Source organism: Lissotriton helveticus, chromosome 10, assembly GCF_964261635.1.
Source record: "Lissotriton helveticus chromosome 10, aLisHel1.1, whole genome shotgun sequence".
In the NCBI taxonomy this organism is placed as follows: domain Eukaryota; kingdom Metazoa; phylum Chordata; class Amphibia; order Caudata; family Salamandridae; genus Lissotriton; species Lissotriton helveticus.
Genome location: NC_136071.1, coordinates 73,263,531 through 73,277,559, shown reverse-complemented (window position 1 = coordinate 73,277,559; position 14,029 = coordinate 73,263,531). Strand labels below are relative to the sequence as shown.

General features: G+C 44.1%; 1 protein-coding gene across 1 annotated transcript in view; it reads left to right on the top strand.

The window, feature by feature from the left end:
• USP11 (ubiquitin specific peptidase 11) overlaps positions 1-11,243 on the top strand; it is a 452,733-nt gene extending 441,490 nt beyond the window's left edge. The window contains exon 21 of the mRNA XM_078664784.1: positions 10,465-11,243. Within this exon, the coding sequence (XP_078520910.1) occupies positions 10,465-10,692 (228 nt within the window). The 3' untranslated portion in view covers positions 10,693-11,243. The remainder of the gene's footprint in view (positions 1-10,464) is intronic.
• The last annotated feature ends 2,786 nt before the right edge of the window (positions 11,244-14,029 follow it).

The window sequence follows — 14,029 nt, the reverse complement described above, 5'->3', positions numbered from 1 at the left end:
TGTCCCCCACGCCGTGGTACCTCCTCGCCCTGACGAAGGTGTGGCCTAATCAGGGCCTTACACCGAAACGTGCGTTGGCGTAGTTCCTGTTAGTGGCAGAATCACTGTTGTCCTTGATGACCCATTCCATTTCTGTTCTGTCCAACTTAGTCCTTTTTGCCAGTGCAATATCGTCCATCCTGATTGCACGCTCAGGCACTGATGTACCCTTTGTGAATGTGGCGTACGAATGCGAGTAGAAACTTTGAATGTGTGATAGTGGGAAGTGATTGTTGATGTGAGCGGTGTGTACGGGACTCCCAATATTTTTGTGTTATTGTATATATTTTAAACCTAGGGAATGTTTTCTTCATCCTAAACGAATAATTTTGATATTTAAAAAAAATCTTTGTGATAAAATGATAAATGATAAAGAAAGAAATTCTAAAATAGTTCTTATGTGTATCTGGCTCTGATGCGATTTGTGGTCACCTGTTTGTATATTTAGGGATCTTTTGGTAAGACCCTAAAGCATATTTGTGGCAGGGTTGTTGCTTATTTCTTTTTTGCTGATCTACCCCGTTTGACCTGCCTTTATCCTAAAACCCCGACTGGGAACCCCCTTCTATTTTGTTGTGGTATCGATGGTCCCACCACTTGTTGTCCTATCCAGCTTCCTGTGTCATATGCTCGCCCCGGAAGCTCCCACCCATTGTTGCAGCTTGAGATTCTTCTTTTTGTGTCGTTGGATTGGGAAGCATTACTGAAGGCTATCCAATTTGTGATAAATAAGCTTGGATGGAGTTCATCTAAGAGAAATCGGAAGAAGACCACCAAATCGAGGTGCTGGAGGCAATTTCTATTGACATCCAAAGATTTCGGAGACAGGCATACTGCACCATACAGAAACAGAAGCGAACTCCATTGCTAAAGGACCTTGGTCTGTCGAGCGATGTCTAGCATAACATTGCCAAAGGGGCTGAAGGAGAAGGCTCAGGCGTCGAGATGAGAATCGGCGAGGTCGAGAGGGTATCTCACTGGGGAAAAAGATCCCAGGTAACTCCTAAAAAACATGCCGGGCTGAGCCTCGAGCACCAGACTCAAAAATGTAGAGAGGGACCTCGATGTCAAAAAAATCGCTGATCGAAGGCAACTCAAAACAGAAGGAACACCTTGAATACCCTGGGTGGGACACCACAGGAGGCAAAATCACTGAAAAGACAATGTTAAAAGACAATTGAAGTTGACCTATTTTGACCTCAAAACCCGAAAGATCATGGGAGGTGTCAAAAAGGCAGGCAATCAACGCATCGTCGAGAGAGTTCTCAACGTCGAAGAGAAAATAGACGTCCACGCTCCACTCTGAAGAAAAAAAAAGCCAAAATCGAGGGGAAGAAAAGACGTCTTGTGGCAGAAATGGCAGCTTTAAGTCAAAAGATAAGGGATTTAGACACTTCCCTTTGGCAATTCTAAACCCCACAAAAAGCTTTGATGCCAAAAGAACAGGTTGAGAAGAAGTTCGAAAATATTTACCATTCCATGACACCTGAGTCAGAAGAAGAACAAGAATTCTTCTTGGAAGAGGGTGAACCAGAAGCCATGGGTGTGTTTCAGGAGTCTGAGGATTCAGAGTTTGCAGAAACACAGTTGCAGGATCTTGAAACCGATTCCCCTGAGGAGGGGGATTGACTCTTATCCGTCGAGGCCTTCGCCTTCATGTGATATTGCATATCCTAACGGCTAAGGCGCTCGACCTCGGACCTGGGGAACTTGGTTCGAGTCTCGGTAACGACGCCAAAAACCCCCTGTGATTCTGGGCAAATCACTTGATCCTCCCCGTGCCTAAAAAAAAAAAAAAAAAAAAAAAAATTAAAGTGTGTCCTCATGTAACGTAACTGGTGCTATGTAAAGCGCTCTGATAACTAACTGATTCGGTTCGGTTCAAGTTCGCGCTATATAAAACTCTCTAAAAAAAAAAAAAAAAAAAAGGTATGGCCAAATCACAAAGAAAGCTGCAGAAAAATATGCAGTAAAACTGGAGGAGGAAAAAACACAATCCTGCTTTCTCGTAGAAACCTTGATGCCTTCGCAAAGAAAGAACCAGTTGCTCCCAATTCTGCCCAGTATCGTGGATCAAGAAAGAGAGACATTCAAGGAGAGGTGTGTCCTAGAGGGCAGAAAAGAAATACAAACATTAATCTAAAGACCCTCTATATGTAAGGAGAATAGTACTAGCTGATTCCATCATTGCATCCACAGCAAGGAAAAGAGCAAATAGTCCTACAATGTCTGCACCCCCTCTCGACCAATAAAGCCAAAAGATGGATTTAATGGGCAGAAAACTTTAGAGAATTGCAGCAAATCAATGAAGGATTGCAAACTCTTAACACTCTTGTAAATAGATATGCTTACCAACATTGGGAAGATATGGCAGAACTCATAAAGCACCTGCCAAACCAGTAGAAAAAGAGAGCGGCAAGCCTGGCAGAAGAAGGCAGGAACATTGCAAATAAATGCCTCAAGTAAGCTTTAGATGCAGCTGACACTGCAAGTCACCAAATGATGGCATGAACAACACTGTGTCACGCTTAATTAAGAGTATTTGGTGTCAAGCCAGAAGTACAAGCAAACATCATAAATACACTGTTTAATGAGGAACAACTTTTTGGCAGCACAGTGGACAAAACGCTGCAGCAGCTCAAGAAGGATGAGACGGCCAGATCAATGGGAGACCTGCCATTCAGAGGAAACATGTGGAGAGGAACAGCACTGGCACGAAGACTGGCAGGAAGAGGTAGCTTCTCTTGTACGACATCACATCAAGGGTTTCAGGGTACAATTAAATCACAAGCACCCTTACAACGCTGGCAGTATCCGGCTCAAGGATGTCAATCCTTTCAGGGACGTGCACGAGGAAGAGCTCAAGCCCACAGGCAAGGTGGAACCCCCACCAACAAGTGACTTATCAACTCACAAGAACCTCCCTGACAACACCAGTGGGAGGCGGAATAGAAGACTTGCTTCAGGTGTGGAGGAAGGTGACGTCAGACAAATGGATGCTCAATCTAATAAAATGTGGATATTGCATAGAACTTGCCATGTCCCTGTAAGCACTGGGACCAAGGAAAAAGGTCCACTCAAAAGAGGAAACATCCCGTCTACTCAGAAAGTAGAGGTGTTGCAGGGAAAGAGGGCAATTTAAAGGGTGCCTATATTAGACCTCCAGTTTATAAACAAGTTTAGAAATGCGCAAAAATTCAAGATGACAGAACTACAAGAGGTCATACCAAAATTACAAAAAGAGATTGCATGGCAAAAATAGATCTGAAAAGACACTCACACATCTCAATGTATCTCAAACAAAAAATAATTGTGGTTTGTGGTGGACAAGAGACACTATCAATTCAGAGTGGTGGCCTGAGGGGTAGAATCTGTACCAAGAGTGTTTACAAAGTGTCTAGCATCAGTATTGACACATTTGAGAAGGCAGGGGATACAGGTTTAATCACTAACAAGACAACTGACTAGTAAGAGCAAACTCGCGAAGCAATACAAAACAGACATACAAAAAGTAATAACTTTTTTCAGTCTGGGATTCTCAATAAAGACAAGTCATCGCCAAAATCAGAACAAGAAAAAATAGAGGTAAAAGGTGTATCCCTGCGAGCAGAAGATAAATCGTCAATACCAAGAAACTCGCCTATACCAAGAAACTCGCCTTTACCAGAGGGGTTAGTCTGACAGCGATGACTGTGGTGAAAATTTTGGGGAAGATGGCCTCATGCATCCCTCTTATTCCATATGCATGGCTACATATATTTAGAAAACCAATGATTATAAGTCACGGGACGTTGGGACGATCTAGTGGTTGTCATAAAGAAAATACAGGAGGAAATGGCGGGTTGGAACAGATCACATTTAACAGCTGGAAGACGATATGCACAACCAACTCAAACAGTAACCATGTCTACAGATGGCTCGAACATGGGTTGGGGCGTTGAAATGGGCTCATTTAAAGTCAGAGGTGTATGGAAGGAACTAGAAGTGGTCCAGCATATCAATGTCCTGGCCTTAAAAGCCTTCTAGAAACAAGTGTGGGGGAAAAAAATCAATATTAATTCAAACAGATGTTTTGTATGCACAGATGGTTCCCTGTAGAATATTATCCAATGCTTCGAGCCACCCTTGCCCCTAAGTTATTGGTGGTCTACCAAGAGGCCCACCAGAAAGGCATCCTTCCCAAATCTTTTTGTGAGGCTCTTATTCTGGGACTACCGAAACCTGGCAAAGACCCACTATTGGTAGTCTCCTAACCCCCGTTATCAGTGCTCAATATTGATTATAGGATATTATGCAAGGTGCTAGCCTATCGGCTGCTCCCGATGCTTTATTCCGTGGTCAACCAGATCAGTGCAGGTTCATTCCCCAACAGGCAACTTATTATAACACGAGGCGCCTATCTCACATTAAGGACGCTGTGGAGGAGAATCTGACCTCCCAGTAGCAGTCTCTTTACACTTTGAAAATCCCTTTTACGCTCTTAGGTGGTCATATTATCTCCAAGTGTGGGAGGCCATGGGGATGGTCTTGGTATTCCTTAATTGGGTTAAACTACTATACACTGACCCACAAGCTAGGGTACGCACAGAACGGCACATCTTGTGCCAGTTTGCCATAGGTAGAGGAACCCACCGGGGCTGCTCACATTCACCGATAATCTTTGCACTGGACATGGAGCCCCTGGCTGCATTATTCCATGCCAGAGACCCAGCTTGGGGCATCTGAGTCGGTACTGATTGGCACACAGTCCAACAAGGGACCTGGGGAAACTTGAACAGAGGTAGCCAAGCTGGTCTGGAGTAGATAAATTCAGCCCCAGCTGAACCAGGTCCTGTATGCACCACAACTCCCGATATGGGTTGTGCCAGCCACAAGAGCGCTATTAGGGATCCATGACCCTGCACTGTTGCAGGAGGTAGGGATCGTTCACATGAGTGACTTAATCAGTGATGGTGCCCTGCATTTGTTTCAAGACCTACAAGAGCTTTATGGGATCCTTCGTCACTTACCATGCTCTCACGCTGGCCCTTAACGGCACATGGATGATGGGTGGAGATGAGCCAAGATTAAATCAGGGATTTCAATATTTCCTCCCGCACGGCATGGGACGCAGGGTGATGTCAGCACTCTACTCTGCTGGCACGAGGTGCAGAATGGGCACTACGTAGCAAGCCTCACTTGGACGATTGGGTGCTGAGCCCACTGCCAAACGATGGGGGATGACAGTAGACCACATGAAGTGCATCGAGGAATTACTCGCCTGAATGTCACACAGTTTAATATCCATCAAACTTACCTCAAACCACACAGGCTCTTCATGATGTTTGTGATTGTCTTGACTGCCTGCCCTAGATGTGGTCACTAACCCTGGGCGTAGTAGCGCTACGCGTAGCTACGCGAAGTGCACTACACAAGCTACGCGAACTGCGTAGTGCACTGTGCAAAATGCTGTTCGCACTGATTGCACAGGGCCGGATGCTTGTCCGCACTGTGCAATCATTGCAAACCTCATCTTGCATAGTGCAAGCGGTAGTTTTCTGCCTCTCGAGTAGAATTGTAATCGAGCGGCAGCTTTCTCAACGCGGACTGGTAGTTTCTCAACGCGAGCGGTCGGAGCATACGCGACCACTCGCAATGAGATGTTATTTTGCTTGCTTGCAGTCACCAACTTGACGTTGAGAGCCGCGAGCAAGCAAAAAATGCCCGCTACACTACGCGTTTTTGCACTGTGCTACGTGCAATTCACGTAGCGTGTAGTTGCGCAAACTACACTAGCGTAGTCCTATGCCCAGAGTTAATAGTCACATGGTCTGGGAGTCCGCCGTTTGTACACGTGTGAACCCAGGTGATGACCAATATCTCTGCAGTGGTCGACCTCTGACTACCTCCGGATCCACTTTTGTGTCTTCTGGGGATCATAAAACTTACCAAACGCTCCAAATACTACCTAGAAATGGTGGATCTCACACTGGCTTTGTTTAAAAACCTGATAGCTATGGCATAGAAGGCCGCCCAGCCCCCCACGATTACCAGCTGTCTTCAGGTAGCACATAAATGGGTGCTGGCAGAGGCTGTTTCATCCGACCAGCACCGATGTGCAGACGAGGGAGTCTCAACACTCTGGGACACAAATGTATGTAAATTATTCAACTGATTGTATCCTCCTCCTTCCTAGACCGCTCCGCTAAATGGGGAAACATGTCTTGTTGTGCAGCTAGTTGACGCAAAAGGCTCCTGCAATATCCGCACGATGTTACCAACGCCCCTACACACCATTACACGGCCCACACGCCATACACTCTTCACCCTCATCTCCCTCTGATGGCCACATTACGTTGATTCACACCACAGTTCTCCTACACCTGCCCGCCTCTGGTGCACACCAACCTACATTACCTCCAACAAGTAGTTTATTTTAATGTAGTACTGGTTTTACTGTTGTACATCGCTAGCTACTCTTCTGATGGGCGGGACGCAATGCCTTGTATTAGAATTGTAGGAAGCTGGCTCTGTATATGGTATACCACCAAGTGGTTATACCGTGCACAGAGTCTAGAAATTCCCCAAGAAGTGTACACGGTTCAGTGCAAACCCAAAGTGCTCGATTTGTGGTAGTGTGGACAAACAGCCTTAGTCCTAACACAGGAGTGCAAGGCATTTGTTGTGATCACAATGACTAATAAATGACACACAACCCAAAAAGGAGATCCACTCCAATTTTATTAAAAAATAAGCTTTGTTCAAGATTTATTTTAAGACCAAGATCTTCGCAAAAAAGTCAGTACTTTTTTAAATAGAAATTCTTTTCACTTTCAAAAGTGGCACTTGGTGCAGTTTTCAGTCTTTGCAATGTTAACCTATGGAGGTAAACAACAATTGAGTGTTGCAGGTAAGTAACCAACTTGCAGTTCCAGTCTTCAGGGTCAGCAGATGTAAAGGTTCAGGTAAGCACAGACTCTGCACCCACCACCAGCTGGGTGCAGAGGTCAACGTTGAAGATCATGCTCAATGTTACCTGGTGGAGACTGGGGCTGCTTGAAGACATGCTGCTTGCAAGTAAGTAAATTAGTTGCAGGGGTCAAGAAGCATTAATTATTCCAAACAATAGTTCAGGAAAAAGAATACATATTTCAACACATTCACAGAGGGAATTAAATTCAACCCAGAAATATATTGTTTTGCAAAAGAAAGAAAGAATAAGGGACACACAAAATAAGAGGGGGAAAAAAGGAGTAAAAAATTAAATGAAAAAAAGGGGGAAGAAACCAAGGAGTAAATAATATGATTGAGATAACACAAAGTAAAGAATTACAAATCCAAAGTGAATTTAGAAAAGTATCAAAAAGCTTTTTTATTATTTGTTATTAGTCAAGCTAATACGCTCATGAGTGAGATGTTGGTTGTTAAAAATACAATACTTCAGAATAAAAACCAAACATGTGGCGAACACAATTTCAGTTCAAAAGTAGTAGGGTATCAATATATACATCAAATCATAGACCCTCTATCATTTTGGTGCCACCAATATGTTGACGGCGTTTCAACCGCAGTGAGAACTTGCGGTCATCATCAGGACAGAAAGAATGTAGGAGCGTGAATAGGTCTATTCAAATTGCCTGAGGGTGTGGTCAAAAGTCCACATCTAATGTTGGTAATTTCATCCGATATTTTTAGAAAAAGAGGAGTGATCACTTTTGTGTGACAAAAGATTGCTCTTGAGTGATCCTGCTAGTAAAGTTCAAGCGTTTTGGGGAGCTGAAAATAGCCAGACAGCGGACCTTGGCATGTAGACGCGTTATATCCGTCTTGATACGATATTGTGTCCCGTACAAAGTTAGGAAGGTCAAGAAGCAAGCACAGGGAGCACAAGGCAGTACCAAAGATACACCACCAGTGGCACAGGGACGGCAGGGTGCAAACATGGTGTTGGGCGCCCAATGCAAGTGTGGGGAAACTGGGATTCGAAAACAGACTGCAGGCGTCCAACCAGAGGCTTCCAGAGGAACACCAGCGACAGCAGAGGTAAATTGGGATGTTGTAGGTCGCAAGGACACCGTCAGTTGAGCTCCTCAATACCAGGGTTGCTTGGTTTTCAGGGTCACCTGTGAGGTGCCCATCTTGAGTACATGTTCAAATAAATCCCACACTGACATCAGTGTGGGTTTATTGAGAGAAGTAGTTTGGTACTAAACACTCCTTTGTTTAGAGAAGCCATCATGGTTCTGTGGTACTAGAGTTGTTGAGTTTCCAGCCCCTCTACGGCTTCCCTGGCACTTAAAATATTAAGGAATAGACCAAATTATTGTTGGAGCATATCAGCTCATGCAGATATGCCCACCTAGGACATTGGGACGGAAGAGAGTGGCCTAGGGACCTGTGTGCCATGCCAACCAGCGCTGCTTTGGTCACCCTTATAAGCGGGCCTTACAGCCCTAATGCTCAGCTGCAATGTTTCTCTTTATAATTGCATTAAGGGTGCAGTACCTTATGTGGCTAATAGAGGTTCCCTTAAAACTCCACAGGGACACCTAATAACAGCCTATGGCACTGCACCCTTTTAAAGACAGTGCTTTAACTAGGAATAACAAGGGGGGAGGGCAGCGAGGTGGGCAGTATGGTGAAGGGTAGGGAGGAAGACAACATGGGGAGGGCCGCATCTCTAACCGTCTCCCCAACTCCATGATCTAAACTTGCGCATTGTCTTTCTGCGACAGCCTGTTGCGCAATACTGATACGCATGGTGACGTCTGCAGCAAACGTGGTGGACTATTTCGTTAGATTCGGTTACACACAAAGGGAATACTTATTAACTAACGTTCATAGACACAAAACGTAAAAGCAGGTAACCCATGCTCATTTGAAAGAAGGGTGGCAAGTTAGTTGCTTCTATTTCTATATACATTTAGTTCTAGATATCCAAACCAATTGCTAAAAATCAAACTTGCAATAAAAAGGGGACCTCGACTTCCTGCTACAATCTTACTAAAAAGGAAAAGTAATAATAGGACTTTGCTTAAAAAAAATCAACTCAGTTTTGTGAGAGACGCACAAAGCACCATTTAAAGATGGGTGCAGAGCATGTTCCCTTTCTACAATAAAGTAAAAGAAAGGCAGCGGACGTCTGTATTTCTTGTCTATTTACTTTTGTAGTATTTGCGGCACACCACAATTTAGCTTTAAATGTGTGAAGCTAAAGCTCGGCATGCTGCGAATGCTACAAAAGTTAAAAAAATAGAAAAGAAATATGGGCGCCCTTCGGAAATAATAAGCAGGAGGGAGGAGAAGGCAGGTGTAGCCCAAAGAGAGAGTGTGTCGGGGAAGTGCGGTCGGGGAAGGGGCTGTTGTGCCTGCAACTCCAGCTACGACGGAGAAGTCATTGAGTAAAGTGTTCAGAAACTGAAATTTAAACGTACCGAGCAAAGTCACATGTAACTGGGGCAGTCCTCATTGGAGGTTACAAGAGTAGAAAAGTAGGGACTAATAAAGACTTTAATCCAAGAAAAAAAAAATCCAAAAGACAGTCAAAAAAGCCAAATAAAAAAATATGGGCCGAGCCTATACCTGAATACAGCAGGTTTCGAAGAGACAGCACAAGAGCTGCCTAGGCAAGACCTAAAATGAGGACTACTAGTATCTTGGAGAATTCCTGATCCACATGCACAGCATGTGAATGAAGAAAATTCTTCAAGCTGCAAAACTACTCCTACAGGTAAGAAACCATTTAGTTACAGGTGTAGTTTTTCCGAGTATGTTTTGTAAATGAAGAAGAGAGACGCTAAAATAATGATTTTGAATCTGTCATAGCATGGCAGTGAGGGATATGGATTGGATCTTGAGCTTTCTGTTAAAAAAATGCTGCTCTCTTTCGCACCTAATTTAAATGATTCTTTCAACAAAATGACTCATTACAATCTGACTTTAGCTGGGATGTGCGCTTGCTGCCAGGATGATTTTGTGGGAATCTTCTAGACTTGGTCTATGCCTCTGTGATAGCGTCTAGAACACTTTTGTGCATTTTCTTCGGTTTTGCTCTTTTTTTTTTTTTATGAAGTTGAGAAAAGTTACTTTACCCCGTTTTGAAAAAGCTATTATTAATTTGTTTTTATGCATATATTATTTCGGCTCCAGCCATAGTCCATGTGTAAAATACGCTGTTTCAGAATGCATTTTAGCATCACGGCAACCGCGAGTCGTACAAATTATAGTCCAGTCCTGTTTTTTGATCTTCCTAAGCGAGGGCAGATTTTGTTATAATGGATTGTTTGACATTTGCCATGAACTGCAAGAAGCATTGTGCTTTAGCTTCTGTACTAAACTGCAACTTATTAATTGCTGTCCTTAGTTAATTGCCATGCCAGCCAATGTGCAAACAGATCTTATAAAAGCAAGCTCCTAATTTTCTTATTTTTTCTGTAATCTCAACAGTCCAAAGCTGCATACGTTCTCTTCTATCAGCGCCAGGACAAAATCCGCCAGCCTAGCGCCCCACCACCACGGGCAAAGCGCTCCAGCACAGCTACTTCTTCAAAGCAGGTTGACACAGAGGTGGAAGATGTCATGTCCAGTAGTAGTGTCTCTGATGATGGGGCCACCTGCAACTCGCACGAATGCCAGGCTAGCACCTGCCGGAATGAATCTATGGATGTAGACTGAAGTCGCGCCCCTCCTCGCCGACGAGGGGGGGGGAGGAAGAAGAAACGGGGGCGTACCGCCAGCTCTCTAACTTTGCAGACTTGAATTTGGCCACCACTCCCAAAAAGCACGGGAGGGAGGTCGGAGAATATCTCAGGCTTTTTTGGAGGGGAATAGCGTAGGGGGCAGAGGGAGAAAGGAAAAACAGTGCAGAAAAAAAAGTTCCAATCATGTGTAAGAGTCACACACTCCCAACCACCCTTGAACCTTTTTTTTAGCAATGAGAAGTCTGGGAAAACAGGAAGGACCACCTGAGAAGGAATGCATCTCTTTGTATTCATTAGCATTGGTCTCGGAGACATGGAGTCTTGGACAAAACTGGAGACCAGATGAAGCCAATGAGGCATGGATATGGGCCCATGAGGGACAACCGCTGCTTGTGCGATTGTGGTATGAGCTGTGCTAATATTTTGACATGATTGGAGGGATTCACATACCTTTAAGAGTCATCAATGTCCTTCCCGTTCACCTCCTATCCCTAGAAAATAATAAGAGGGTTTAGGAACTTTAGAGATCATGTGTCACTTTGTTTTAGTTGAACTTGCTTTAACTTGATCATTTTTCATGCTGTTTCTGAGTTTCACCAACATTGTTGCAGCTCCCCTCTTTTAATTGTTACAGGGCATTGAAAAACCTACGTGGTATGGGGTGAATAATATAATATCCTATGCAGAACTTCTTTTATTGGTGGTTTAGGGAAAGTAACTGCATGCATGCAGCAGTTCTTTTCCTCCCCTGCCCCTGGAAAGTCCATACTGCAGAGTATGTGCCGCAGTTAACATTTTTACCATAAACCTCCAAACCTACCTTGGAGTGGAGGATACTCATCCCTTGGTTGCTGCTTCTTTTGGGAAAAGTGTGGGGTAGGCATTTAGAGTGAAAAAATGTTTTGCTTTTTCGCCTTTTGGCATTGCATCAATATGCACCTAAGCATATTTTTCCCTGAGCCTTTACCATCTGCTCTATCACTGATTGCCTATGGGCTAGAAGATCACTGCCTTGCCAGGTGGAAAGGGCCTCTGCGGTGGCTGAAGACTTGAGGAATCTCAGATGTCAGAGATGGTGTGTTGTTGCCGCCAAGGCAACTCTGCAGTTTGCTTTCCCTTGCCCTGCATCAAACCTGTGACGTTCTGCTCAACTTGCACTTTAGGAGGAAGCAACCTTCATCTTATGGATACCTTACAAGGAGTATGTAAAGAACAACCTCCATCCTTTGGCTCTTTTGCAGGTTTAGTCTTTAATTTGCTAGTCCAAGTTCTCTTTTCTTTTAGGAGGATTTGCGATTTCTCAAGTACAGATATTGAAGTAGAAGTAGATTGCCCCGGTAATAGCTCATACAATACTCTCACCCCCTAACCCCTATTCACCAAATGAGGAATACAAGCTAAAAATAATTTATTCATTCTGCACTGACATTGGTTTAGCAAAATTCAGCGTCTTCCTAGTCTTCTCTTTCCTTCCTGTTGAGGGAGGGGCAGATTTTATTTTACTTGGTCATGTTGTCATTTTCTCCCCCTCTGCTCAAATTGGTGGTTTTGCTAGTGAAGTACAGCCACAAGCCTCATCTGCAGTATCATTTTACATTTTTGAGAGTTGGTTGTGCTGATGTCTGAGCCACATTTATCGTCTCCTAGAAGAGGCACTCTGTCTCAAAAACCCATGCCCAACTCCTTTCCCCAACCATGATCTTTGTGCTTATTTCCTCTGTGGGGCAGGAGCCTTGTGAGCATGCCATCACACCTTTAGCCAGTGTAGTTTCTGTTTCACATACATCTCATGCCGCCTCAGTTGGATAGGTATGCTAGACCGATTAAAAAGTCCCTTTCCCAGGTTCCAATGAGGTGTCTGTTTAGCTACTTCATTTACCATCCTAGGTCACCAGCAAATGTTTCTGCTCAACATTGCTCTCTTCCCTGCTGCCCTGAGTCTCCCAGTAGCTTGCTGTAGCTGACCAGCAAGGTTTACAGTAGTATCCGGGTTGTTTTCCCTACCCCAGAGGTCTGTTTTCTCAGTCCCTTCACGTATCCGTTTTCTTTTGGGGCATATGGGCTTTGTACAGCAGTGCGTCGATTTAGGAAACATTGCCATCATTGCAGCACTCCACTTTCAACTGTGATCTTTTAATATACCCTTGTGGGGTTCCACTTCCCTCACTAGCTGGAAGTGATGCTGTAGGAACAAAATATGTCAAACATTTTGTCCAATTATCCACTTTTCTTCTTACCAATCTTTCCCTTGACATTCCTTCCACTCCTTAGGGAGATGAATACTATTAAACCTAAAAATAGGCCTACAACATGCATCGAAAAGCAGCTGGCCATTATTTGAGGAAAGCTACAGTGTAAGTGTGAAACACTTTTCATTCACTGTTATGAATGCTCGGTTTGGTCCTGAGTTGTCATACGTAAGGGTAGAACTAAAGTAATTAGCTCGGAATGGGCTCTTTTCACAGCAGGAATCCTGTCACACAGCAGTGTAAAGTTACTGTCTCTATGTGACACGGACACTGAGCTGTCTTAATCTCTACACAGCTTCCTTCCAGCAGGTGCTACTCTTTAGGATGGATGAATAAATAGAGTACAGCACTGAGGGATTGTAATATTGCAAAATGGGCACTCCTTTTCCCACGTCCAAAGAGAAAATCCATGATGATCTCATTCCTATGATTAAAGTCTACGATATAGCGCAACACTTTGAAGATATGCATATGTAGGTGCCTTATGAGTGGGAATGTCCAACACCAGATAAGTGCATTGCACCTCACCATGCATCTGCTTCAAGAAGATAATATTTAATACTTGCTTAACCACACACCATCTCCTTTTAGTGGTCCATTGACATTGCTGCAGCAGCCAAAGGTATCTCCCCTGCAGTAAATTGAATGGCTTTGGGGTGCTAAATATGGGAAGCAAGCTGCTAGGAGAGAACCAGAGTGAAGGGATTACCAGTGATCTACTTGCATTGCCAAATGAGAGGCAGACTGATCAGATTCCCTGCGGCGCAGAACTCTAAATATCCTGCCATAGAAACCACATTTCCCGGTCTGCCACTGCCATAAAGCGCCTCAACTTCAGGAGCTAAAATTCAGGCAGTTCTGAAACGATCCCCATCACCCTCAAGAAGGTTTGCCCTAGTTTTTGCCTGCACTCAGAGCGGAGCGGGTCCTGTGTACTGAGTACATGAAAGAAATCACAAGAACAAAACATACCTATTTTCTTTTGCAGTTGAGTGTTCTCCTATAAGCATTTGTCCTCATATTCATTTTGGCGGAGCATAGGAGAACCTATGAACGGCAAAG